This window comes from Prunus avium, chromosome 8, assembly GCF_965620075.1.
Source record: "Prunus avium chromosome 8, drPruAviu1.hap1.1, whole genome shotgun sequence".
Taxonomy (NCBI): Eukaryota; Viridiplantae; Streptophyta; class Magnoliopsida; order Rosales; family Rosaceae; genus Prunus; species Prunus avium.
The window spans coordinates 39,112,118-39,139,603 of record NC_142291.1 but is presented as its reverse complement, the minus strand read 5'-3'; the positions used below and the strand labels follow the sequence as shown (position 1 = coordinate 39,139,603).

Sequence of the window (27,486 nt, the reverse complement as noted above, 5' to 3'; positions counted from 1 at the left end):
TAGAATATTTACTCGCTTCCTCATGGGTGTCTAATTGCAATCTTGTCATAGTTATTACTATCTGTTCTCAGAAACAAGTACTGAAATTGGTGTGTTTAGCCAAAAGGTGGAAGTGTGTGAAAATGCTTCAAATAAAGAAATTTACTTTCATAATATAACATCCATAAAAATGACAGGAAACCCCAAATTGAAAAGCCAAACTTTTGAAGGTGATTCCCTGGAATTGAGTGACCATTCTATACATAATCATCATCACTGTCATCATAGTCTGAACCCGAATCGTCGTTCTTGGGTTCTGTGAGTGTATTCATATCAAATGATGGCGACAACTCCATCTCCTCCATTTCGATAGTGTCATAGTCCATCCGTTGTGCAAACTTTTCATCAGAGCAATTAAGAAGCCATCCAAGGGAGCATTTCAACCCCTTCTTCGAAACCATCTTATGTCTTGGTTTTATAGTAGATTCCAGACCATAAGTAAAGAATGCCGGGAAATCAACCAAGTCATCCAAAGGCCTTTGCATCTCTGTTTGAAAGAATTCGAAGCTAAGTTTCATGATGTCAAGATTCAAGGCAAGCAATTGAGGGCACCCTGCGACCATCTTCCTCGCTTGTTCCAAGGAGAATCCACAATTCTTAAGGAAATCTACATGCTTCATCATAGGTCTATCACTGAGGCTAACAACCTGAGGCATCTTCTCCACAACTCTGCCAAACTCCTCAGGACTCAAATCAATTACTGACTTGAGTGAACTTTGTTGACTGAGAAGCTTAGGCTTTAGATCAATTCCTATTATCTCAGGATATTGTGCCACTACAGAAGCAAGTGATTCTTTTCGAACACAAAACTCCAAAAGAGATTGAACATTTGGTTTCACCCTCTCCTCCAATCCAAATCCAAGTATGTGGGGCCGCTTCTCTATCAGTCTAGCCACGCCTAATCTTGGAATACCCAAATCTTCAAGATACTCAACAAAAGGCTTGATCACCCTACCTACACGCATCCCTAAAATCTCCGGGTATCTAGTTAACACCCCTCCAATCTCTCTTCTTGCAACCCCAATTCCGACTAAATAAGCCACTGAAGTGCTCATGGTCCCCTCAAGCTTGAATCCCATGACTTCTGGATATCTTTCAAGAACCCGGGGAATATCATCAGGTTTGATATCCATTCCTTGAAGATACTTGACCACTGGTGAAAGGTCAATAACAACACTAGCATGCAGGACTTGTGGATATCTTCTCAAGAACTCTGTGAAAGTGGATTTCCTAACACCCAATTTTCCAAGATAATCAAGTACAGGAATCATGTTTTTCTTCACACTGCAGCCTAGAACAAGTGGATAGTTGTTAAGGTCTTCAATTGTAAGCCCCAGCTTGTGAAGAAAATCCACACGTTCCCTCATAACTTCAACTGTAACAGGAAGCTCCAACCCATCAAGCTCATCAGGGACAATACCAATCCCTCGCAAGAACTCATAAACTCGCGCACGATTTTCCATCCTATCATTCTTCATATCTAATAGACTAGGACGACTATATAATGATGAAGAACCTCCTTGTCTCCGACCCAGGCGATTGGTGTTTTTATTTGACACAGATGAATCCCCATATCTAGTTGCCGACCTTCTATCAGCAACGGAATACTGAGACCTTGTAATCATCCCAATCAACTTCTCACGGTTACAAGGGATTCGGAGCGTGAATATAGAAGTAAATTGGGGATTACGAGATGTAAGTGCTGGTAACTCTGGATGCACAAGCAAAAAGCTGGGTTTGGTAATACCAGCATAACTTCTGATCTTCATAGTTCCAGATTTAAAACTATCAATGAGCCTAACAAGAGAAAGAAAAAAAATACATAATTAAAATACATAAAGCTAATGCACCAAAAAAAAACCTGATATTTCGCTCATACATAAAGCTAACCCCCATCTGCAGAATCTTTGTTATTTTCATACTTGTTGAATAACCGACTCAATTGTTATAATGAAAATAAACTTGGAAAATAAAATACGAAGGCATATTCTATAATCAACTTCACCAACTCAGAAAAGCTTTTTCCAACTTCAAGTTATTCTTTTTCATCAAACAAATGAGGCTTAATTACATTTAGAAGACAAATTTCTACAAAATCTAGCCCAATATCTTAGGTACCAAAGAAAAATTGTGTTCTATTTACGTCTTTGTTAAATTTGAGAAACCATTTTGGTTATCTTGGTTGGTTAACTGAGAAAACCCAGAAGAGGGGAAACACAAAGAAACGTAAAAAAATACGAAGACATCACACTCCGGAAATCTGAAGAAAAAAATAATCACCCAAGACTGAAGAATTAGAAGCCCAGTCATAAAAAATCCATAAATTTATCATCTTCTTATTTATCTACATGTTCTTCAGTGAAAAGGTCTTAACTTGTACGCAGTTCTAGAGAAGGAAGAAGAAGAAGCTGACCTGTCCGAGGAGTTGGCTCAGGTTGAGTATTGTGCTAGCAGCTTATCCAGAGTGTAGCTGAGATTGACTCAACAGTGGCTTTCAGCTCACTCAAGCTGCAGTTAAGCAAATACTCATCTCCTCCTCCTGCTAAAGCCTAAACCTTTTGGAAGGCTGCAAAGAGCTGTTGCAGAGTGAAGAAAGAGGGAACTGGCCTTGCGTGCCTTATCCCACATGACCATGATCCAACCCTTGCTCTCATGGGCCTGGAAGTGCTTTTGGGCCTGGAAGTGCTTTTAGGCCTGTAGCGCTATTAAACTTATGCAACGCAATTTTAGAATTATAAACAAAGAAAAAACAGAACTTTAGAAAATAAAATTACTTAAACGCACGGAATGTAGAAGTTGTAGAACTAACGAGAAAATGGCAGGGCCTTCTCTTACTATCTTCTTCTTGGGCTTGCTATTCTTCTGTGCGATATCTGAAGCTTCCAAGTGCTCAGTCAAAGGTAAGCTCTTGCTTAATCTTTTATGGATTAAGGTTGTGGGTATGCCCAGAAATGACAAGTTTCACAGCTGGTTCAGTATGCTTTACATAGTTTGTGCTTCAAGTGGGCATTTCTTGATTTACAGTGTTTTATGACTGAAATCCTACTGGTTTTTTAATTTATGTCTATTTTGGTGGCTCGATACGATTGTTGATAGTTTTTTTCTTATTGCGTTTAATTTATAATTCTCTGATGGTGTTTGGTTTTGTTTAGTTTCTTCTTGAACTTCTTATTTTGGTTCTTTGGTGGGAATTTGAGCTTGCCCCCTTTGTGAAATTTCCCTGGTGGCTCGGAGGAGGTTTTGATTGTTTGGTCCAAGTTCCATGGAATTCGCCGCTTTCTTATAACCTTCAGATTGTAAACTTCCATGGAATTCGCCACTCTCTTATGACCTTCAGATTGTGAACTTGCTTATTGATGATATAAATTAAGCTAATTAACTGTTCTCTTACTATTGTATATGTTGGATTCAGGGTTACCTGAAGTAAGAAATATCAGTGCCCTTCCACAGAATAACTATGGAAGGGGAGGTTTGGCACACACAACTGTTGCTGGTTCACTCTTGCATGGGTTGAACGAGGTATGAAGTGCACATTCATTAGAGAATTCACTGTTCCTTTGATCTTGGGGGCTTGAAAGACCATACCATTTGCATGATAACCTTGACCTTAAAACAAACTTCACTGAAAGTTGTCTGATAATTACTCATGGTGTTGATACTTTGAGAAGTAAATGGGCAATCTTTTTTATTTGACTATGTTTGTAGAGCTTTTCGTCCTTCACCATGCCTTGGGCATTACAAATTTACTTTGCAATAACAAGTTATAGATTCCAGAAATATTTTGGGGGACATCATGTTTGATGCAATTTATTGGGTTCACAGGTTGAGGTTTGGCTGCAAACATTTTCTCCAGGATCAGGCACACCAATACACAGGCATTCTTGTGAAGAAGTTTTTGTTGTCCTAAAGGGGAGTGGAACTCTCTACCTTGCACCAAACTCACACGAGAAGTCCCCTGGAAAACCACAAGAATTCTCTGTCTTTGCAAATAGCACATTTCACATACCTGTTAATGATGCTCACCAGGTAAAACAAAGCATTCTGCACTTAGTGTGTTTTATGCCCTAGATAATTTCATCAGCGTTCGTGATGATTCAGTTTATGTAACTTTTTTGCTTATTCATAATTCTTATAGGGTTGTATAGATAGTTAACCCTGTAGTACGTCTGAGACCAAATCCTGGGTTTAGGTCAAAGACTTATTTACAGTTAAGCAGAGTTGGTCATTATTTGTTATTATCACATTGCTTCTTGTAGTAGGGCTCATTGAATTGAATCAGAAACTTGCGAGTTGTTATGTTACCAGATAGTTATTATTCTCTGATGGGCAATTCACAACTTTTACCTGGTCTTATACTTATTTACAATCCTCATTGCTTTGCAGGTCCGGAATACAAATGAGCATGAGGATCTGCAAGTGCTTGTTGTCATATCTCGTCCCCCAGTTAAAGTGTATGCAATTTATCTTCTTTCATCTTCAATGTTTACTATTATCTATACTTCTTGAAATTGCTTCATGTTCATTATCCAAAAAGAGGACCATGATATGCAGACGCATTCTTTCATTTTCTCATTCTAGGTTATTTAATTCTTCTTTTTTGGATTGCTAAGGATGGTTCAATTTATTACACTTCTATGTTTTATTTTTTACTTTTTTCATTTTGCTTGAATGATGCTTCTAAGTTCTTTCCTTGGTTTCAGGTTCATATATGAGGACTGGTTTGTGCCTCACACTGCAGCAAAATTAAAGTTCCCCTACTACTGGGATGAAGAGTGCCTTGAAGTCGAACCGCCGCCAAAGGATGAGCTATGATATTTGAGAAACATTGCATTGTGGAGTATATAGTCTCATTATCTTTTGAGAGAACGGAAAAGTTTGTAGACTTTAAAGTTTTCAGATGCATATGCAGAATTGGTACTTTTGGTCACAATATCAGAGCTTGTTTTTGGGTAAGCAGGGGTGACGTGATATATTTCTGGATTTCAAATTGTAGCTATTATTCTCACAGGTTATTCAATGTACATTTCTAAGCCCAAACCGTTTTTACAAGCAGTATGTTCCCTCGTCTAGATAAGAAGGGACTGTGAGCAATTGACCCCTTCCAAGATGCAATGCTGGTTGCAACATTGTGAAAACCAATAACAAAATCACGGATAATCACAAGACCACCTCGGATGGATGCAATGAAAGCAATGCAAATTAAAAATGATTGAGGGAAGCAAAAATGACGACGAAAATCACCCATAACAGCCAAATAGAATGCAAGATAAGAAAGCTCAAGTAGGATAATGATCAGAAGCATCCTTCTGACAGTCAATATACATAAAGAAGACAAACGTTTCCATACTTCTGACTTCTTGCTTGGAGATGTAAACCATCATGTTGAAAACCACGAACTTCAGCCTGGAAAAGGGCAAGTATTTGCAACACCATGAGTAATTATCAGTTCTTAACTTATTCCTTTCTTTTTTCATGATTCCATTAGGCCGGTAATATATGTTACAGCACTTACACAAATGACACCATTCTCTTAAAAAATGATGCGCCTCTAGTAATTGAAAGAGTAAAAACTTAAACGAGGGAATAGCAAGGGAAAATTGAGAAATTTACCATACTTTTTATATTAGAATGAGAGTCTCTTTACCATCACAGTGGCTTACATGTGTTCTCCATTGAAAATTCCGAAAAAAAGCTCCCTACCAGTAGTTAAAATTTCTACTCAATATATTTTTATGGTATCTATAACTGCATAATCTGTTTCTTTGATCCTTATCCATAAACACACACTTACCATTTTTGACAATGAAAACAAAAGAAAAACTAATGCAGAATCATGCTATCACATTTACCTCAGTTACTAAGCACTCATGGATTGTCAGTATCTGTAAGTAAGTTTTCTGCGTCCAGAATTTCTCCATAACCATATCAAATGATAATTCTAACAATACTCATTATGGTTGATGATGATGGAGACAGTATGAGACTATATATGCAATGGAGACAATATACAAGCTTAGCTTATCTAAATTACTATAAAAACATAACTGAAGAAAACCTAACAAGGAAATCAGCACCCCAATCCATCTGCATACTCTATTTTTTTTAGAGAATTGGGAGATGTTGATCCCTTTTGGAATGACTTATGGAGAATGAAAATCCCTCCCAAAATTCATATATTCATTTGGTTGGCTTATCAAGGTAAAATCTTGTCCAATGAGCAAAGAACCAAGAGGAATCTAACTTCTGATCCTTCTTGTCTCCTGTGTGGTTGGCAAACTGAATCCATTATTCATATTCTTAGGGACTGTCCCAGGGCTAGGATGGTATGGAATTCTATTGTAAATTTACATTCCTCTCCTCACTTCTTCCTATCTGAGCTAAAACCTTGGTTCCTAGGCAACTTGCTCTCTAAGGTTAAAGGACCTGATGGTATTGGTTGGAATATTATTTTTGCCATTACTTGTTGTTGTTGGTATATCTGGAATTGGCGTAACAAGCAGATTTTTAACATTGAAGTGGATTAATCCTAGGAAAACCATCTTTACTGCGGTTGTTGAGTGGGTTAAAGCCGCTAATGGCTTTGGCAAGAAACCTGATAGAGTACTTGTTTTTTTGGCTTGGGAACCTCCTACAATTGGTCAACTTAAGTTGAATGTGGATGGTTCTAGAAGGGCTGCCACTAATATTATTGGAGCAGGAGGTGTTATCCGTGACTCCTCAAGTGACTGGATTGCCGAGTTTGCTAGGAATTTGGGCCAAGGTCATATCCTAGAGGCTGAGGTTTGGGGCCTATATTTTGGTCTAAAGCTTGTTGTTGAGAAAGGTGTCACTAACCTTGCTATTGAAATGGATGCTGCTGTTGTTGTCTCGCTTGTTCAACAAATCTATTCATTGCAATGCCATCCTCTTGCTGCTTTGGTGCATAGTTGTCGTGATCTCATGAGACATATTGGAAATTGTCACCTTGTCCGCATTTACAGGGAAAAGAATTGTGTTGCAGATTGTTTGGCAAATTGGAGTTATAATTTGGACTTGGGAATTTGCTTCTTTGATGAGGCTCCTGTCTAGGTTAGCTATCTGTTGATGGATGACTTACTTGGTCTTGCTAGGCCTCGACTCATGTGTGGGGTTTAGTTGTTTTCTGGGGTTTTCCCTTATTTCAACAAAAAAAAAAAAAAACTAGGCCAGCTGGTCCAAATGGGATTTTGAAATAATCCTGTTACTACAATAATCCAATCACTTCAAATTCAAAATTCCACCAATGGGTTTTCGATTAACATCAAAATCACGGAAACCCATTCCCAAAAGACTTCGAATTTCCTCAGAAACTCCCAATTTGAATAGAAACAGAAGAAAACTGGCTGTACTTCAAAATCGTATATATTTAAAGCCTACGGCCGCGTGGCTATGCTTTAAAATATAATATTTTAAGCGTACAGCCATTCGGCTATACTGTCAAAATATTCGAATATATTTCAAGAGTATAGCCGGACGGCTATACTATTTTAATATAATATTTCCAGAGACAGCCGGTCGGCTATACTTTTATAATATCAGAATATATTCGAAGGGTATAGCCGACCGGCTATACTCTTTAAAATATAATATATTCACAGTACCGCCGGGCGGCTATACTGTAAAATATTCCACGAGTATAGCCAGGCGGCTATACCCTTTAAAAGAGTATAGCCGTGCGGCAATACCCTTGAAATATAATATTTTAAGAGTACAGCCGAGCAGCTAGACTGTTAAAATATTCGAGTGGTATAGCCGCGCGGCTCTACAGTTAAAATATTCGAAGAGTACAGCGGCGCGGCTATACTATTTTAATATAAATTTTAAAATATTGTAATAGACCCTTCAATTGGATTAAGAGTTTCTTCTCTCTTGGGCATGAGAGAGATGAGGAATTGATTTGTAAAACCGAACTTCAACTGCACTTTCATATAAGACCAACTCAAATCATTGAATCCATTTCCTCTAGATCACATGTAACACAGGATAGCTGCATTAGAAGGAAGAAGAGGTAAAAGAAAAACCACAACAAGCTCGAACAAACTTCAGTCCAATCTGACTGAAATGTTATCTTGAACAGACTAATAAAATCAGCTATCCATTGTAACATATCTGGAAACTCCACACTGGTAGCTGATACACATAAACTCCACACTGCAATCTGTCTTCTTTCATCTTCAATGTTTACTATTATCTATACTTCTTGAAATTGCTTCATGTTCATTATCCAAAAAGAGGACCACGATATGCAGACACATTCTTTCATTTTCTCATTCTAGGTTATTTATATCTTCTTTTTTGGATTGCTAATGTGGTTCAATTTCATTACACTTCTATGTTTTATTTTTTACTTTTTCATTTTGCTTGAATGATGCATCTAAGTTCTTTCCTTGGTTTCTGGTTCATATATGAGGACTGGTTCATGCCTCACGCTGCAGCAAAATTAAAGTTCCCCTACTACTGGGATGAAGAGTGCCTTGAAGTCGAACCGCCGCCAAAGGACAAGCTATGATATCTGAAAATCACACTTGCTGCACATGGCAGCACGTCAGCTACGTTTCACCCACCAAATGGTAAGTTCCCATGGATTATGGTATGGATGATTAGCCAGTTCTCTCAACTACCCGATTAACAGGTGATCACTCTTTAATGTAAGAAGATTCAAGCTTTTCTAAACGGTTTCATTCTAGTTACAGCTTCATTGCTTCTACAAAAGCGCCTTTACCTTTCATGCCTGATTGAAATCTTTACAGTAGCTTTTTTATTTTTTGAGGCCAATCATTTACAATTTCATTCCACTAACCACTAATCACCGGAGTTCCAAAGCACTGAATTGAAATCCACAATCAATGTTAAAAATCGCTAGGCAGTAGGCGGGCTCCTAGGCCTTTTCTTTAATTTATAATTATTATGTATTAATCGAGGCCTGGTGGTGGTCATCGCGGGTGGAGGCCTGGTGGTGGTGGTGGTCTGTCGTGAGAGAGAGAGAGAGAGAGAGAGAGAGAGAGAGAGAGGCAGCGTTAAAGTCAGGAAAGAAAAATTTTAAAGGACCCGACCCGCCCAGGCCGCCTAACTCCCGCCTAGGCGGATTTTTTGAACACTCGACAATTTAACGTTAAAAATTGTCATAATCTAACAGAAATTAACATGCTTTCGAGAGATATTCACCAATACAATGCTATTCAGTTGCAAAAATACCTTTTATCAAAATCCAAAAACCAAAAATATAAAAACACGATTCATAAAATAGCAAATTCGACAAACCCACTAAACAACAATGTTCAAGGATCATAAATACTAAACAGAAGAAGAAGAAGAAGAAACGCAGGGAAGTGCAGCTAACCTTTTAAGAAACTGGACTGTGCAGCGAACACAACCGGAACAGGGCGATATCCAAGAAACATTGCATTGTAGAGTATCCAGTCTCATTATCTTTTGAGAGAATGGACAAAAGTTTCCAGATGCATATGCTGAATTGGTACTTTTGGTCACAATATCAGAGCTTGTTTTTGCTTTGAGCAGTGGAGACGTGATATATTACTGGATTTCTAATTGTAGCCGGGCCGCTGTACTTTTAAAATATTTGAATATATTCAAAGTGTATAGCCGCTCGGCTATACCTTTTAAATATAATATTTTAAGAGTACAGCCGCGCGGCTATACTTACAAAATTTTCGAATACATTCAGAGAGTATAGCCCCGCGGCTATACTTGTAAATTATTCGAATATATTCACTGGTTTTCAAGTATCCTGCTACATAAACTGTGTTCTAAAATATTCCAAATCTCCATGGTTCTTACATGATCAACTTGCAGAACCTACACTGTAGAGATGCTGAAGTCACTGGTTTTGTAGATGTCATAAAAGATAGACGTACCATGATGTAGAAAAGTAAAAGAGATAAGCTCGAACAAACTTCAGTCCAATCTGACTGAAAAGTAATCTTGAACGGACTAATAAAATCAGCTAACATATCTGGAAACTCCACAGGTAGCTGATACACATAAAGCAAGACAATGTTGAAGCCTGCATACAAGTGAAAAGGCGTCCCCCAGTTAAAGTGTATGCAATCTATCTTCTTTCATCTTCAATGTTTACTATTATCTATACTTCTTGAAATTGCTTCATGTTCATTATCCAAGAAGAGGACCACGATATGCAGACACATTCTTTCATTTTCTCATTCTAGGTTATTTATTTCTTCTTTTTTGGATTGCTAAGGTGGTTCAATTTTATTACACTTCTACGTTTTATTTTTTACCTTTTCATTTTGCTTGAATGATGCTTCTAAGTTCTTTCCTTGGTTTCTGGTTCATATACAAGGACTGGTTCGCGCCTCACGCTGCAGCAAAATTAAAGTTCCCCCACTACTGGAATGAAGAGTGCCTTGAAGTCGAACCGCCGCCAAAGGACAAGCTATGATATCTGAGAAACATTGCATTGTAGAGTATCTAGTCTCATTATCTTTTGAGAGAATGGACAAGGTTGTAGACTTTAAAGTTTTCAGATGCATATGCTGAATTGGTACTTTTGGTCACAATATCAGAGCTTGTTTTTGCTTGAATTGTGGAGACGTGATATATTACTGGATCTCTAATGTAGCAATTATTCTCACAAGCTATTCAATGTACATTTCCAAGCCAAAACCTTTTTTACAAGCAGTAATACAATTTTCAATTTTTGTTTGTTTTTACAAGCAGTAATACAATTCTCAGAGGTAGTCAAACGTTTTAGACATCAATATAACTCCTGTTCACTGGTTCTCCAAAAATACGTTTGATTGTGTAAAATATAAAGAGAAAAGAAAAGGATTAAGGACGAACAACTCTCTTATAACAGAATTCACAAGTGGACACACAGTCATCACTTTTTTTTGGTCATGCTTCGCCTTACAGACTCCTTCTCTGCAACCAAAACATAGAACTCTGAACCGAGCATTTCATGTATAGCAACATTTATAGAAGTACTCAAATCAACCGTCTCCGTGATTACTTCTACAGTAATATTGAAGCCTAAAGTAGACAATACGCGGATAGCATTTGCAGCCCTGCATATGTTCTCTCTTGTCTCTTGCCGAGTGTAGTTTTTCTCTTGATATTCGGGACTAAAGGAATTTTCATCAGGTTTGGCATCATCTTGTTCAGACTTGTTCACTTGATCCACTACCATATCGTCTGTCACTTGAACATGTTCCCCAACCCAGATGAACCCATTACAGCCAATTATCAGGTCAATACCATAGTTTTCTAAATTATGGAAGTGCTGCTTGCGTCTTTTCACTAGATAAGAAGGGACTGTCAGCAATTGACCCCTTCCAAGCTGCAATGCAGGTTACAATCATAATGAAAACCAATAACAAAATAATGGATAATCAATAGACCACCTCGGATGGATGCAAAGAAAGCAATGCAAATTAAAATTGATTGAGGGAAGCAATAATGACGACAAAAATCACCCATAACAGCCAAATAGAATGCAAGATAAGCGAGCTCAGGTAAGATAATTATCAGAAGCATCCTTCTAACAGTCAATATATATAAAGAAGACAAACCTTTCCATACTTCTGACTTCTTGCTTGGAGATGTAAACCATCATGTTGAAAACCACGAACTTCAGCCTGGAAAAGGGCAAGTATTTGCAACACTAGATCAGTTCTTAACTTATTCCTTTCTTTTTTCATGATTCAATTAGGCCAGTAATATATGTTAGAGGACTTACACAAATGACATCATTCTCCTCAAAAATGCTGCGCATGTTGAGTTCATCCAGAGCAGTTCGTCGCCTCTAGCAATGAAAGAGTAAAACTTAAACAAGGGAATAGCAAGGGAAAATGGAGCAATTTTCCTTACTTTTTATATTAGAATGAGAGTATCATTAATATCAGAGTTGCTCAAATGTGTTTTCCCTTGAAAATGCCAAAAGATGCTCTCTAACTATATTCATGTAATACTAATACTCATACATCTTTTCCCAGTCAGTGGAATATCCACTAGTTATCTAAAGAAACAGAATTTAGCGGATCAAAAGGAAAGAATTTCCATACTTCCAACTCACAATTTGCATCAGCCTTCAGATTGATAAACAAGAGTTCAAACAAAGAAAACCAGACCATTTAACAGATTTACATGAATCCATAGAACAGAACTCCGTGCTTTGTGTCAATATCGTCAATATCACCATTACTAGTTAGCTTGCTTCTCTGGTAAAGGAAATTTATCACTACTGATGCATGTTACCAATTCGGGCTAACAGTTATACCTGGATGCCGTCAGGTAAGTTCATTGAAGAAAGCATCAACACTGCATCATGGCTATAGTTTATCTCCACTCTCCAACGCTTTGGAGCAACCTGAACAATAAACAATTATCAGATTATAACAAGACCCGTAAAACTAAACATATCTCAACAAAGAAAACAAAGCATCAATAATCAAATTTTAAACAAAATTAACTAAAAGGGAGTTAAGCATTCTTTTACCTCAATAACACGCCCCACTATGATATCTCCAACCTCCGGCTTGTACCTACCATCATTTTTGTTTTTTGATAATTCCATAAGCACCAATGAGCAAAGTTTCCATAAAAATTATCACACCAAAAATAAAAAAAGTAACACAGTGAATTAGTGAGTACCTGGCCCTTAAAGCACGCACATAGACCAGCTTATTGACGCGCTCGACGATACCGCAAACGGTGGCAACAACTTCACCATTGAATTCAGAGGTCCCATGTCCCCTGAATTTACAAGAAAACTGAGTTACCCAGAAACGGTTTTACGAAGAAAAATCAAAATTGAAAGAAAACCCAAGTTCAAATTCATGCCAAGCATTTTAGAGGCAGAGAGAAGAGAGGTACTTGAGAAGGCCGTCTTCGTAGTTAACAGGGATTGAATCGGCGACAGTAACAGAAGCATTGGAATTGGCCTTTGAAGACAAAGACTCAAGCTTTTCGAGAGCTCTCTGTAGCCGAACCTTCTGGGTTTGGTTCAACGAAAGCTGTAGCTCTCTCATCTTTCTCACAGTGGAAGAGAGAGACGAAAACCCCTAACTGAACCCTAGCCTGAGTTTTAGATCATTGCATGGACCCAAGGCTCTCAACATTTTTAGACCCAATAAACAAATGATAAAAAGAAGCCCACATTGGAATGGACTTCGGGGCCTTGCTAAGTTCAGACACTATAGAACTTCAAGCACCAAATATTGGTTGCATTTTTCTATTATCTTTTTTTTTTATATAAGGTTTACATTTTTTGTACTGATATATTATGTTGCTTACAGACTACAGTTACTATTATGCTTTAGAGCTTAAAGCTCGTTTGGAACTGCTTATGTAGGAAGTACTTTTGCTATTTGTTGTAACCGAAAAAAGATATAAAAAAAATTGGTGTGCCCTTAGGAATTAAGCATGTATCCATGCTAATTAAAACTTGCCTTGCACATAAGAAAGGTGCCTGACACTATGATCTTTGCTCAGAGAACAAAGAGGCAAGAAAAAAAAAACCCCAAAAGTTCCATTATGAATGTCAAAAACTTTGATTATTGTTTGACTAGAGAATGTCTTTGTGAAAGTCCAAGTACGAAAGATGTTATTATCAGTCAAAATTTGGCATTCTTGCCCTCTTAAGGATAAGGAGGCAAAAAAATATGGAAGGTAGATATCAAACGGACTAAAAAATTCAAATCAAGAAATAAAATTAATTACGAACATAAATAATTTTGGATAATTTGCCCTAGCTATGCGCATGATTTTGTGACATGGGGTGGTACCTTAACCTTATTACAAAGCCTCCGAGGAATCTTCTCTTCCTCACAATCCCACCAAATATTTGTATAACAATCATTAGTTTCTAACCTCTCCCCCTAAACTTTCTCTCAGCCAGCCTAGTAATGGCTACCACTCTCCCTGGTCCTCCTCTTCATCCTTGCCCCCCCAACCGCTTTTGTTACCATTAAGGGCAGGATGGCCTCTGCAAAAACTCGTGGCCTCCTGTCTCTCCTCCTCATCCTCCCCCTCATCACCCTCGCTACCGCCACCACAGGTATCCGCCTTGGCATCATCCGGAAACCCTCCCCGGATGTTGCCATCTTCCGAGAAGCCCCTGCTTTTCGAAATGGGGATGCCTGCCAGCCTGCAGAGAAAATCCACATTGCCATGACACTGGACTCTAACTACCTAAGAGGCACCATGGCCGCTGTGCTTTCGATTTTGCAACATTCAACGTGCCCCGAGTTTGTTGAGTTCCACTTTCTCTGGGCCAGGTTCGAGCCTGAGGTACTCTCCAACATCAAATCCGCCTTCCCATACCTAAAGTTCAATGTCTACCGCTTTGATTCCAATAGGGTTCGTGGGAAAATATCAAAGTCTATACGCCAAGCCTTGGACCAACCCTTAAACTACGCACGCATATACCTAGCTGACATAATCCCAGCTGATGTGAAAAGGGTTCTATACCTAGACTCAGACCTTGTGGTTGTGGATGATGTAGCAAAGTTATGGAAGGTTGACTTGCAAGGCAAGGTACTGGCTGCACCAGAATATTGTCACGCAAACTTTTCCAAATATTTCACAGAATCGTTCTGGTCAGACCAAATGTTTTCCAAGACATTTGAAGGCAGAAAGCCTTGCTATTTTAACACAGGGGTTATGGTGGTGGATGTGGAAAAATGGAGACAAGGGGAGTACACAAAGCAAATGGAGGAGTGGATGGTAGTGCAAAAGCAAAAGAGGATATACCATTTGGGGTCTTTGCCACCTTTTTTGCTGGTTTTGGCTGGGGATATTAGGGCAGTGGATCATAATTGGAACCAACATGGGCTTGGTGGGGACAATCTTGAAGGCAAGTGTAGGAGTTTGCATCCTGGGCCTATAAGCCTGTTGCATTGGAGTGGGAAAGGGAAGCCCTGGTTGAGGTTAGATTCAAGAAAGCCCTGCACCGTTGATCATCTTTGGGCCCCATATGATCTTTACCGTTCATCAGCTCATTACTTGGAAGAATGAGATGAAAGTGAAAAGATATATGCAATGAGTAATGAGGTGGAGCTTTGGCTCAATTGGATCAATTTGGGGCAATATGGGGATAAGGGAGTTTAATTAATTAGAAGAGCAAGAAGGTAATCAATGGGTAAGTGCTATACCTTTTTTTAATTTATCTTAGACCAATTAAGAAAAAAAAACTTTAAGAAAATTATAGAAGGAAAGTAAGACTTGGACTTAATTTGGGGTTGAAGCTGGTTAATTACAGAAGGAGAAAGAACCTTATATTTGTTTATAATGGTTATGGCCATTCATACTTGGAGGAGAGGATTTCATGGAGGAAGACTGCAAATTATTTTGAGTTTTTCTTTTTCTTCTTCTGTTGAGAATGTTATCGGCATGGTATGATAGCTTTCAATCACCAGAAGATCCTCTTACCAGAGTTTCTATGCGGCCCTCTGAACATTATTTCTATATATATGGAGTGTATATTATTAAGTTTATTTAGCCTAACATTGTGTTGGTAAGTAGTTTTTGTTTGTTTGTTTTTTTAATTTTGATAGTCTTTTTTGTACCTTCTTGTAGCGTCTTACAGTTTGATGAGATGATGAGCTGCTGAGCCTCCAAAATTAATTCAAAAGCTTAAGTCTTTATACCACCAAGGTTAGGTTGCTTATATTGGCGACATTTTGATGGGAGCCACTCGATAATTTCAATTAGAAAATATCCAGTCTCGGATATTCTGCATATCAATTTTCTGATTTTTGTCATTGTGTTATAGTTCTTTTCCGTAGCAATTTCGATAGTGAATGCTGATATGAATTGGTTTTTCAGACCCCGAAAAAGAAAAAGGTTTTGAAAGATAAACTTTGTGTGTTATTTATGAGCATGTCATATATAAAACTACAAGAAAACAAAGAAAACAAAGAAAACAAAATATATTAGAATGCCCACTTTGTCGTCCTTATATATTTGTTACCAGATAGAGAGCAGATCTTAACTAGAAAACTTAGAATCCGAATCCTTTTTAAGAAAACCTTCAATAGAATGTATCTTTATATAAAATTCAATGAACATTGTTACTTTAATCTTTTTATTCTGATACATAAACTATAGCATAACCTTTTCACCATAGTTGCTTGCAACCTATTCATCGTGACAACCTTACCCAATGGATGCACAGCTCCGGCCGCGAGCCACCACGCCAACCGCCACATGTAGCCAAGAAATCTAAGATATCATTGGCTCAAGGCCATAGTTCCTCCTCATAGCTTCCTTTCTACTCCGAATGAACGCATCTGATTTTTCATTTATGTTTGGTGCAACATGAAAGAGTGGCCTTACACGCCTCAACCCAAGCCTTGAAATCTCATCTTCAACCTCCATTGCTAGCGTCAACTTTTCACCACTAATCACACCCTTTCCTTTCTTCTTATTGTTCTTCTCTTTCTCCAACTGTCCTACATCTTCAATGCTCAAACTCTTCTTTGGCTCCTTTTCTTGGGATGTGGCTGTGGAAATGAGCTTCACCTCTCGTGGACCCTTGTCTTGAATCTCTGCCTCCTCTGTTCTCTCTATTGGACCCAACTTGTCAACTTGGGTCCATGATTCTTCAAAGTCCTCATCGGTTTGCTTGTAGTGAATTTGAATCTCAAAAACTGATTCGTTTTCCGGTGTCTGGAGAGCCTGAAGGTACATAGTCTGACCAGCCCCATCAGGGCTGGCTGCTGGGATCACAGGCTGTAAGTCTTGAGGAATTGGATGGCCTAAAGTCACACGCTTGACAAGGCTTCTAGCAATGTGGCTGTTCATGATGAAGGTGATGAGCCTGTGGCAGATGCCAATAGGCTGGGAAGGGTTGCCTTTCTCCTGCATTGCTGCTTGGTTTTCAAAGGAGAAAACGCTAGAGAAGAAGAGCTCCTAGCTAGAGGCTAAAAATGGTGAGATGGAGATTTCTATGCATTGAACAAACTAAAAAGTGATGGGATGATTTGATGTGTGATTCCATGCTTGGAAACATGGTAACCAAAAGTAAAGAATAATGTTACTTTGATGGAAGAATGAATGCTTTTGTCTTTTAATCCAAACCAAAGGGAAGAATGTTACTTTCACATACTTCCTTAAACCTTGAGACTTGAGATGCTTTGTTATAGCTTCTCAATTGGAATATGGTCTAAGACTACAAGACCTATGAAAGATTGCAAACAATTCTCACCATTTTCGGGGAGCTTCTATACCGACGAGGCTATGTTGAGGAGTTCAATCCAACCGTCCAATAATAATAAAATTATTAAATTTTAACATTTTTTGTTGATCGGATGGCTATTATTAAGGATCCTCACATTATAGCCTCATTTCATTTTGGGTATTCTGTTGCAAGCGCAATGGGCTTATAAGCGATAGACTCATGGTCCTACAATCCATAGCCCCATGGGCTTTCAATCCATAGGCCCATAGACATAGATGAGCCTGCCATCCAAAACCAATCAATTCGCTATTTGGATGCTGAGATGAGCCCATATATCAGCCTGAAAACCACCCTCACTGATGCGCACTGCGCACCAGAGCGCACCGTTCAGGCATTTTTACTAGATTTCCATTTCGATAACCTCAGTCCTACTCCAACCTCTTTCTCTCTCTCTCGTTTTCTGGTAATTCTCAATCGCTCTGCTTCCCCAAAAAGTCCTCCATGAATTTCTTCAAGTCCGTATTCTCTGATGAACCAGATCCACCAAATCCGGATTCCGAATCCGAATCTGAACCCGGGTCTCGTAAGAACCCAGAACAAGAAGACGCAGATTCGAAATCCCCACCAAGCCAACCCGATCCAAACCCAAGTGGCAATAGTGGCGGGTGGATGTTTGGCGATCTTATCAAAACCCTAGCGACCAAATCCGAGTCGATGATCGAGACCTACCGTCGCGACCTCCAGGAATTTGGGTCGGGTCTGAAGAAAGAGATTGAGGTGGCTCAGGGGTCGTTGGAGACAGTTGGGAGCGTCATTGATGAGTTTGGCAACACCGTCTTGAAAGGGACGGCCCAGATTATCTCTCAAGGTACGGACGCGATCCTCGCCCCTGATCACGAATCAGATTCCTCCGATCCCAACAGTCAGAGCTTTAGCTCTCAGCAGGGCTTGAATTCGAAACGGTACAGTAGGTTTGACGTTCAGGTCCGTGCGATTCAAGGTGACGCCGGAACTTACTGTGAGGAACCTGAGGATTTGGATGACTTTAACAAATGGAAATCAGGGTTTGTTTTGGAAGACAAAAGTGAAGAAATTGAGGGGATGTTTGAAGAAAATGGAGCTATGGAGAGCATTTACAAAAGGGTCGTTCCAAGTAGTGTTGATCATGAAACCTTTTGGTGTAGGTACTTTTACAGGGTTTATAAGCTCAGGCAAGCTGAGGATGTTAGAGCCAATCTTGTTAAGCGGGCAATTTCGATTGAAGAAGATGAGGAATTGAGTTGGGATGTTGATGATGAAGAGTATGATGAAAGTGTGAGCAATGTGGTGTCGAAAGCGAATTCAGCGAAAAATACTGAAGGGGCTGCTTCTGGTAAAGTTGAGAAAGTTGAGGACTTGAAGGTTGATAGTGAGGTTGGTGATAAGAGTTCCTCTAATGTGGGAGAGGTGAGCAGTGTGGGTGAAGAGCCTAATGTGGGGTCGAAGAAGGGTGATTTAGCGGCGAATAGGGAGTTGGTCAGCAAAGATTCTGAGCAAATGAATGTCAAGGAAGAGAGCAGCTCTGTTGAGGAATCTCAAGTTGCTGGGACTTCTTCCAGTGTTGTTGATGAGAAGGGAGGGAAGAGCCCTGAAATGGATAAAGAGAAGAAGGATAGTGCTGTGAAGTTGAGTGGTGATAAGGAGACTGAAAAGAAAGTTATTGTAGAAGGGGACTCTGGGAAGAAAGATTTGCCATCGAGGTCTGAGGAGAAAGTGGCTTTGGAGGGGAAGAATGAGGCTCTTGAATCTGGCGATGCTTCGGTTGTTTCAAACCGGTCCTCAGCGCCCGAGGAAGAAGACCTTGGCTGGGATGAGATTGAGGATCTTAGCAGCATTGATGAAAAGAAGGTGACCCATGTTGGAAGTGGAAGTTCTAATAAAGCTGACCTGCGGAAGCGGCTCAGCACTGCTGAAGAAGAAGAAGAAGAAGACTTGAGCTGGGATATCGAGGATGAAGATGATGAACCAGCTAAACCTTGATTGGCAATTGAATTTAAAGTTGTTGCTTTTTAAATTTAGTGCACTAAATTCTGTATTCTCCCCCTAATCTATTCGTGTAATTGTGATATAATGTACAGGGGGAATTCTTTTTTCTTTTCTTTTCTATCAGTTGGTTCAAAATGCAAATATGTTCCTTTGCATCTGAATTTGTCAAGTTGAAGTCTTGAACCCAGCCTTGTCTATAAAAGCATTACTTTGCCGTAATTTGTGAACTGTGAATTTGTGACCATTACTTTGGCGAAAAAAATTAGACACATTGGTTGCCTTCTGTTATGCATTTTCTTATTTTTGGAAATATTCTGGTATGTGTATGGATTAAAACTGTATTGTGTGAGTATATAATGTCCAACTCCCAGTTCCAAGTATGAAGTGTTTCTTCTATGGCATTTAACACTACTAAACAAAAGATGTCCAGGGCAACAAACAATTCAATCCTGACTTCTCACTGTCAACAGAAAAGTCTGGTGCATGATTATAACCTAATCCCTTGTCATTGACTCCTTGGTGTGGCATTGATATTGAGTGTCATGTGGAAAACATGCATATTTTCCCCACTGGTGGAGGATGTTGATGCCTCGCTAGTCATTTTTGTTTCAACTCTCTGGTTTCTTTTGGTGTGGTTTTCGTGTTCTGTTTTTTTTTTTTTTTAATAAAAAAAAAATTGTAATTTGTTTGTTTTTGGTTTGAATGTAATGGCTCTTTCTGGATTTCAATTATAGTTCTGAATATCCCTCTGTTCTGAGGAACCTGAAAAAAATAATACAGCATTGGTTTCCAAATGGCAATTGATATTGAGATTAGAAGTAGAACTTCTCAAAAGTAAATTGATCAAACATTCAGATGCTAATTCACATAACCTGGACATTAGTAAGAAAATTGGATTCTGTAAAGAAAATAATATATAACCTGTCTATGAAATCCTTTAGCGTAACTTAATACAAAATTCAGCTCCTTACTTGAGCTAATTCACACTCCACAAACTTGATGCTCAACTACCTCTGAAGCCCTAACATAATCGGCATCCCAGAAAAAGTACTGTAACCATCGCGCTAGCACCCTAATCTTACTGAGGAAAATAAGGGGGAAAGCAAATTGAAAAAAGAAAAACAGACTCCTCTAACAGCACCTAGGCTCTGTTTGTACAACAAGAAAAATCCTGCAGAACAAGGATGTGAACATGAATGCTAACTTTTCTGATTCATATCGTTGGACCCAGGGCTGCCTCTGACAAACTTCATACTGATGCTCTTCCATTACACACTGATGCCTGGCTCAGAAGTGGACTCACCCGCTTGTGTTTCTGGCAGGGACGGGAGCGCCATAAGCCGTCCTTTTTGGGCACGAGGTGGGAGATGCTTTGCTGGTTTTCTTGATCCCACAGTCCAGGGCAAAAAAACCCCAGTACCACTTGGAGGAACTTTTCGAGGACTCAATACCATAGGCCGAACTGGGGCCAGCATGACCACTGGAGCCCGAAGGACACCCCATTTGGGCATTACATCCATTCCCTCATAGCCATTGAGAGCTCCATCTTGCACTGCATATGGACTCGCAACGCCAGGTTGCCATAGAGTCATGGCACCATTCTGTGTTGGACTTGGTGGTGACTGGAATTGGTTGGAGTCTACTCGGACTCTGAAGAATGTGATGCTCACCCTTCTATTTGGAGACGGACACATGACGTGTCTTGCCATGTCGGCACTGTTTCCCCTCATAACTAAAAGAGACCTGCAGAAGTTACATTCAATGTTTGTGCTTTCCATCACCATTGATCCATCCCAATCACAGCCACAGTTGATAGATATGTAATTGAAACTCAAAAGAAATAAGAATACATACCCTTCTTGCAGTGAGAGCATCAGCGGCCCCTTGTAGTTCCCATCATTATCACTCAGAAGGGTGCGCCCAAAAGCCATTGTTGATTCAGAGAGGAGAAGAGTGGCGATGGGCTGGTCCAAATGGGGTGGTTTCAGGAATGGCTGTGAATATTCTCCCTACACAATAAATAATTGTGATTTCATTTGTTTGTCTCTTAAAATTGAACCAAAAGTGCATAAACCAAGACTCATAACACAAACCAATCGTGTGAAGCGCCCTCTTTGCAGCTATGTTCTAGTAAGCAATAACAGAGGAGGTAACATGATAATGCAGCAAAACATAGAATACCTCCTCAAGGAAGTTGATGATGCAACCATTTGGTCTTTTATACTCTGGAATTAGTTGCCACAGTACAAAGTGATCAACCACATCTTGGAGAAGAGCTGGAATTGGCCCTATATTGCCTACAAAGACAAATGTCAAATTAAAGTTAGCTTTGGAATTTAGTATTCACTGCATAGACTGCATCATTGATAAGAACCAGACCAAAATTTTGACAAATTGAACCAAATTTATTAGATAGTTGTAGTATGTATTACTAGTATCGATTATTACTTGTAGTTTCCTCCTTGATCTGTCCAAAAATTGGAACACCAAACTGAATCAGCTCTCTCCTGTTTCCCTTAATCTGCTTGTTGAATAAGATAAAGGTCTCACCTGTATTCAATCAGGAAGATAAAATTAGATTTTTGTATGACTACCAACAATGTATAAAATTACCGGTTACTCTCATTTAAGTAGAAATGATTTAGTGCTTAAACTTTGAAAGATTTTTTTTATATAAAAATGGTGACACATCTGATCGCATTGGGATGGTATAAGTTAGAAAAACCTATAATAGAGCAGTACACAAGACCAGATTCAACAAAATAAAAACTAAAATAAAAATGATCAACTATACAGGTTCAAATGAGTCTAACTACATGGCTTACCAAATCTTGCTATCAAAACAGCATTAATTACAACGTGCATAAAGTCAGTTGAGTAACAAGAATGAGCTTCAAATGAAAGGGGATGTGTTTACCTGAGAGCTCTCCATTCAGTCCAGCTGCATGGAGTTCATTTACAAATTCAGTCAATTTAAAGAGCTCTGAATCAGTGAATATGTCCTCATATAGCTTTAAACCTTTCACAACATTCACCTGCCAGTTTCAATCATCCGTCAGTCAGTAACAGCTACCTGGTCTTCCTTTACCAGAATATACTACCACAGAAAGAACTCTTTGACATCCATCTTCTGTAGTGATCTTAAGATTATATAAATAACTCACCATATGCCCTTTGACCGACTCCTTTGCAGAGAAACCTTTTGTCAACTTGATCTCGGTACGACGGGCCTCACATTCTTCATGATTAGAGCATATCTCGACGTTTACTGAATTGAGCCGTGCTTCTTGAGACCCTGCAGTAAAAACAGTAGATAACCAAATGAATTTACAAACGCGAAAACCTGTGTTCATTTGCTGCATAACGGATAAACAAAAGCTTGTCAGGGAAAAATAAATAATCATTGAAACAGAAAACTGATCCAAAAACCAGTTGGTATAATTAAGTAAGAAAACAAGCATTTATCTAAGTCTGTCGAGATAGCTATTATTCAGAAATGATGCAAGTTTATATCAAACCTGAGTCTATAAAACATCACAATACGCATATATTGTACACAAAGCTTTGAAACAGAACACATTCCAGTGACTCCCATCCACATAACTTTTAGTTCAGTTTTCAAAATGGGATCTTTGCCAAATGCATACCCGTAACTTATTTTTAAATGATTTCCAAGACTAGACCTTTCAAAACTGATAAAATAATTCCACATCTTTGTCAGATGATGCATTTGTGCATTCTATCACTTCAAAGTTCAATGAATGGATGAATATGGCTATATGACATTGTTGGCACTAGGGGTGGGCATCAAAACCGGAATACCGAAACCATCCCGAAACCATGCCAAACCGTGCCAATTTCGTGCCATCCCGTTTGGTGTTGACGTGTAAACGGGATGATACCGTGTCATCCCGTTACTGTTTGGCATGACATCGGTTTCACATTTGTGATCCCGGTTGGTGTCATACCGTACCGAACAGTAAATTAGTTTTATTAATTCCTAATTTAATTTAAGTTCTAACCCTATCTGAGTCCACAGAGATTTTGTGTTGTCGACTGCCTCTTTTCTTTCTTTCTCTGCGTTTTTTCCTCCTTTCCTTTCCTCTGTCTGATTCTTCTCTTCTCTTCTCCTTTCTCAACCAAATTGAATCTGTTCCCAACTCCTCCAACATCAATCGATCTCACCTCATCTTCTTCTCCTCCTCTCTCTCTCTCTCTCTCTCTCTCTCTCTCTCTCTCTCTCTCTCTCTCTTTTTGTTCTTCTCCAAAACCAAAAAACCAATGGAAAAGGAAAGCCCCAACCCAAAGTCTCTCCGAATTTCTGTGGGATCTTCTTCTTCAAGCCCGTTACCCTCTGCCTCTGCTACCAATTTCAGTCCGATCTCAGATTCTCGGGTATTCATGGAAACTTGTTTTGGTTTGAAATTATTTGTTTTCAAATTTGAGAAATTGTTTTGATTTTGGGAAGACATGAATTGGTTCTGTAAGCATGCGTGGGAAGACATGAATCTATTAATTCCATATGGTATAAATTCTCTTATTATTTAGGATGGATTGGTTTTGATTTTGGGAAGACATGAATTATTGACATGCATATGGGCTAGGCTACTGTCAGTTTATGTATATATATATATATATATATATATATATATATATATATATATATATCTGATACTTCTGTAAGTTCTGTTCTTAAAGAAGTTGTATGGAAGCTGTATTGAAAATTCATGCAGTTGAGAAGTGATTAGATGTGTGTAATTTGTTGTACTCTAGTATTAGGAGCTGTGTATGTTCGAGATGAATGTCAAATTTTTCTCCAGGCTAAGTTGTAAAAAAAAAAGAGAAAGGTTGAGCATATGGTCTTAACAACATTTGATTTTCTCCAGGCTAGTATTAACAGCCATTTGATTTTCAGATTTGATTGAACTTGAAAATTTACAGATTTTTTACGGTATCAACATTGATACCGAATCATACCGATCCCATTTGGGTCCGGTATGATTTGAACGTGTTTTCAAAAACCCCCATCCCGTGTCATCCCATACCGATTCCTCTATTCGGGATTGACACCGGGATGACCTCCATCCCGTGTCATCTCATACCGTGCCCACCCCTAGTTGGCACCACCCTATACACTATAACAAAAGTTGTTTGCACAACCATATAAATGCTCACTTAAATCCAAACACGCCGTTCATTGGTGCTTTTACAACAAAGCAGGCAAAAAGCTATCACTCACTTACTGCTCACCACGCGCACCAACAAGCTCGACCAAAGAGGCAGGACACAATAACAAACAAAAAAACACTAAAAAGCTCCACTCAACATTTCAGAATCTCGAATAACTTATTCGGCTGCCCAAACATAATGACCCCTGAGTTGACCCGGTAAGGCAACTCGGTAAATATCAAGCGAGTCCGGCCCACACCCGGACTTAAAAAAGTATATTTTAATGTTGGGATGACCACCCAAACTTTTGTCAAAGCCCACCTACCCTCCGCCCTCTGATTAAAAATCAACGAAACGAACCCGTGACGTCAACTGTGTATTAAGACACGGCTCTGATCGAGCGCCGCCTACAATTAAATCAAACGGCACGCATCTCGACGTCATTACTTCAACTTGATAGTTGAAAGGCGATTCCCCAATCCCCGAAACTAACTGTGACACCGAGTGCATCCAAACCTTTCCCTCACCTCGAGAATCTCAAACCCCCCTAAAACCTCGGGAAAATACCAGCCACAAAAAAACCATATAAAATTTATTTATTTATTTATTTATGTTCTTTTTTCCGGTTGAGAATTTAGTAAAACAAAATTATAAAACAGAGAGATTAAGGTTTTAAATCAGAAGGATCGAAACGTCAAAAAGAAATCTATCACTGTCTATAACGGAACGTTGAATTCAAAGCCAAAGCCAAAGCCAGAGCCAGAGGAAATGGAAAACGGGCTTTGAATCTCGGATCTGATGGAGAAAAACATGTTTTCGTTTGCCTCCTAAAATAATGGACAGAAAAGGAAACTTCGCTGTTTTTATACTTATTAAAATAATAATATACGTTTGTAATCAGAGAAAATTATCTAACAAAATCATTTTTTTTTTCTCGGAGACCAAACAGGGGAAAGATTTCCAGATTCCAAACAGAGCTTCATTTCTTCTCCTTACGTTTTCTCACCAACCAAATGGGCCTAACTTCAGAAAACCGGAAAATCAGTACTTTCTCAGCTACAGCTACGTAGCTTCCCGTTTTTTAAGAATCGGAAATTCAAACACACCTGTAGACAGATATCTGATCAACCAAAAATCGAACAAACAAAATCAAAGCTTTAGAGCCATGCTGCTAATCTCCCTCAGTACTCAGTCAAAGAAACACAATATTTCATCATAAATTCACAAAAATCCATCGTAATCAAACATAAAAATCATACCTTTTCGTATCAAAATTCAGAATTATGTAATAAAAATCCTATCTTTAAAGAAAAGGAATCAGATTACTTACCTGAATCAGTAATCTCGCTATCCGGAGAAGCCTCCTCTTCGATAGCCTCATCGGCAGCGTCATTTCCATTACTTTCTTCCACTTTCTCATTTTCCTTCTCTTTCTCCTCGTCCAAACACGACTTAGCCTCCTCGCTCTTACAATTTTCATCGGTTCCTGAAGCCTCCCCGTTTTCTTCACTATCCTTCTCCGCCTTTTTCGCTCCGACGTTTCGGAGCTCAACCATCACATCGGCGATTGAGTGATACTTCTGCATCTGGAGCACCGGGATCCAATTGATCCTCCTCCGGTGTATCGCTGCGAAAAGGGCGCCGTATTCAGCCCCTCCGCCACTGAGCTGGGTCAGGTGGCTGCAGAGTGAGTCGATGATCGCGTTCGCGGCCGCAAACTCGCCTCGGTACCACCCGATAATAGCGTCCTTCGCCATGGCGTCCGAGACCATCGCCGCCGGGGCCGGCACCGGCATCTGCATATGCATCATTGCGGGTCCCAGCACCGGAGCGGCTCCATCAGTCGGCGACGCAGCTGGCCCAACCGCCATCGCCATCTATGTCACACTGAGCCCGAAATAAACTGTGTTCTTTCGTATTCAGAAACCGAAATATCGCGTTTTTATTATGCACTGGTGTTCCTCTCAGTTATTAACTCGGTCGAGATTTCGGTGAAAAATAAATCACGCAGAGAGAAACAGAGAGAGAGGCGGAGGGAGATTTCACATGGAGGGGTTTTGTGGGTGGGGACTATATATATACTCGGAGGAGGAGAGAGTGTGGCATGTCCGTGTGGGTGGGGACCACTGTTGACGTGGCAAGTTCGAGGTCGATTGACGTGGCACAATGGAAGCGAAGGTTGGGTTGGTTGGCTAAATGGCTTGGAAAGGGAAGGGAAGGATGGTTAGGGCATTGTAGCTTGCGGTAGAAGGTGGGTTGGGAAGGTAAGGAGATCGAAATGACCGAAATAGCCTTCCCCCAAATGTGTTAGGTCTATCTGGCACGTGCAATATTTGGCTGGCGGGGATTTTCATGCACCGGTGAGACTAATATAGGAAAAAATAAGGCCTTTTAATTTTCAATTTTTGGACCGTCCGATCTGATCTGATCTGGCATAGCGGTAAAAGCGGTTAGTCCCCCCATATTTATATTTCCATATATATAAAAATCTCCATTTTATTTTCTTTTGTCTTAGTAGTTTCCTTTAATTTCAAATTTTACTAATTGAGAACGCGTAATTCTTTAAATTGTAGCTGTTTTGTTACTATCAGGAGCGTCTGCGGTAAAATTTACAACTCCTCACTATTTTATAGCCAAGTTCATAATTACAGTCTTATCAAATATTCCGGTGGATTTTTCAATAAAGGATCCAATAATGTTTATACGATATTTGTGATCGAATGTGTATATAGTGTAATGATCATTAAGTGAGAGATGATTCGAATTTAGAATCTCGTTCCAATATTGGAAAGATAAATACTACTAAACTATGAGCATCAGTAAGAATTTTAAGGGATTTAAACGAAAGGTGGGGAAGAAAAGATGTCATCTTAAATATACTTTAAATCACGTAGCTAATATTAAATATTATCTTAACCCATCTTAATACGATGAGAGTAACTACCCTAGTAGTTACGACTATTAATCTGTACATATAATTAAGTGCTAGTCATACAATCAAACGGTCATAACTAATTAACTACTTGTATAAAACGGTCATAGACGGTCATATTAACTACTTGTGTACAACGGTTGAC

The 27,486-nt window shown here is 39.2% G+C and overlaps 5 protein-coding genes and 1 pseudogene across 5 annotated transcripts; 3 read left to right on the top strand and 3 right to left on the bottom strand.

Moving 5' to 3' along the window:
* Positions 1 to 132: 132 nt before the first annotated feature.
* BSM (Mitochondrial transcription termination factor family protein) lies at positions 133 to 2,645 on the bottom strand. The gene is made up of 2 exons (XM_021978380.2): positions 2,453 to 2,645; positions 133 to 1,836 (listed from the first exon to the last, which is right to left on the bottom strand). Exon 2 carries the CDS (start codon positions 1,806 to 1,808, stop codon positions 237 to 239), a length of 1,572 nt encoding a protein of 523 aa, XP_021834072.2. The 5' UTR covers positions 1,809 to 1,836; positions 2,453 to 2,645; the 3' UTR covers positions 133 to 236.
* Positions 2,646 to 2,795: 150 nt separating this feature from the next.
* ABP1 (endoplasmic reticulum auxin binding protein 1) lies at positions 2,796 to 5,088 on the top strand. Its single transcript, XM_021978372.2, has 5 exons — positions 2,796 to 2,939; positions 3,452 to 3,558; positions 3,862 to 4,065; positions 4,423 to 4,490; positions 4,740 to 5,088. Exons 1-5 carry the CDS (start codon positions 2,855 to 2,857, stop codon positions 4,849 to 4,851), a joined length of 576 nt encoding a protein of 191 aa, XP_021834064.1. The 5' UTR covers positions 2,796 to 2,854; the 3' UTR covers positions 4,852 to 5,088.
* Positions 5,089 to 10,866: 5,778 nt separating this feature from the next.
* LOC110773278 (exosome complex component RRP4 homolog) lies at positions 10,867 to 13,124 on the bottom strand. The gene is made up of 7 exons (XM_021977785.2): positions 12,910 to 13,124; positions 12,688 to 12,789; positions 12,533 to 12,578; positions 12,314 to 12,403; positions 11,774 to 11,839; positions 11,607 to 11,672; positions 10,867 to 11,374 (listed from the first exon to the last, which is right to left on the bottom strand). The coding sequence occupies exons 1-7, from the start codon at positions 13,062 to 13,064 to the stop codon at positions 10,919 to 10,921; spliced, it is 981 nt and encodes a 326-aa protein (XP_021833477.1). The 5' UTR covers positions 13,065 to 13,124; the 3' UTR covers positions 10,867 to 10,918.
* An 811-nt stretch (positions 13,125 to 13,935) lies between these two features.
* LOC110773277 (putative galacturonosyltransferase-like 4 pseudogene) lies at positions 13,936 to 15,828 on the top strand (annotated as a pseudogene).
* A 1,739-nt stretch (positions 15,829 to 17,567) lies between these two features.
* Positions 17,568 to 19,459, top strand: LOC110773276 (BSD domain-containing protein). The gene has a single exon (XM_021977783.2). The coding sequence runs from the start codon at positions 17,717 to 17,719 to the stop codon at positions 19,232 to 19,234; it is 1,518 nt and encodes a 505-aa protein (XP_021833475.2). The 5' UTR covers positions 17,568 to 17,716; the 3' UTR covers positions 19,235 to 19,459.
* Positions 19,460 to 20,136: 677 nt separating this feature from the next.
* Positions 20,137 to 26,465, bottom strand: LOC110773275 (oxidoreductase, 2OG-Fe(II) oxygenase family protein). Its single transcript, XM_021977782.2, has 7 exons — positions 25,740 to 26,465; positions 22,405 to 22,535; positions 22,158 to 22,275; positions 21,689 to 21,790; positions 21,422 to 21,537; positions 21,095 to 21,249; positions 20,137 to 20,983 (listed from the first exon to the last, which is right to left on the bottom strand). Exons 1-7 carry the CDS (start codon positions 26,284 to 26,286, stop codon positions 20,509 to 20,511), a joined length of 1,644 nt encoding a protein of 547 aa, XP_021833474.1. The 5' UTR covers positions 26,287 to 26,465; the 3' UTR covers positions 20,137 to 20,508.
* Positions 26,466 to 27,486: the final 1,021 nt, after the last annotated feature.

Bases quoted from the DNA above. Each gene is read 5' to 3' on its own strand.
- LOC110773275 (XM_021977782.2), bottom strand. From the start codon at position 26,286: ATGGCGATGGCGGTTGGGCCAGCTGCGTCGCCGACTGATGGAGCCGCT. The intron at 21,791-22,157 runs GTAAACACATCC...GATTGAATACAG, and splicing joins ACTGAATGGAGAGCTCTCAG to GTGAGACCTTTATCTTATTC. The intron at 21,538-21,688 runs GTAATAATCGAT...TTGTCTTTGTAG, and splicing joins GATCAAGGAGGAAACTACAA to GCAATATAGGGCCAATTCCA.
- LOC110773278 (XM_021977785.2), bottom strand. From the start codon at position 13,064: ATGAGAGAGCTACAGCTTTCGTTGAACCAAACCCAGAAGGTTCGGCTA. The intron at 12,404-12,532 runs GTAAAAGAATGC...TTTATTGTTCAG, and splicing joins TAGTGGGGCGTGTTATTGAG to GTTGCTCCAAAGCGTTGGAG. The intron at 11,673-11,773 runs GTAAGTCCTCTA...GCCCTTTTCCAG, and splicing joins AGGAGAATGATGTCATTTGT to GCTGAAGTTCGTGGTTTTCA.
- BSM (XM_021978380.2), bottom strand. From the start codon at position 1,808: ATGAAGATCAGAAGTTATGCTGGTATTACCAAACCCAGCTTTTTGCTT.
- ABP1 (XM_021978372.2), top strand. From the start codon at position 2,855: ATGGCAGGGCCTTCTCTTACTATCTTCTTCTTGGGCTTGCTATTCTTC. The intron at 2,940-3,451 runs GTAAGCTCTTGC...TGTTGGATTCAG, and splicing joins TTCCAAGTGCTCAGTCAAAG to GGTTACCTGAAGTAAGAAAT. The intron at 4,491-4,739 runs GTATGCAATTTA...CCTTGGTTTCAG, and splicing joins TCTCGTCCCCCAGTTAAAGT to GTTCATATATGAGGACTGGT.
- LOC110773276 (XM_021977783.2), top strand. From the start codon at position 17,717: ATGAATTTCTTCAAGTCCGTATTCTCTGATGAACCAGATCCACCAAAT.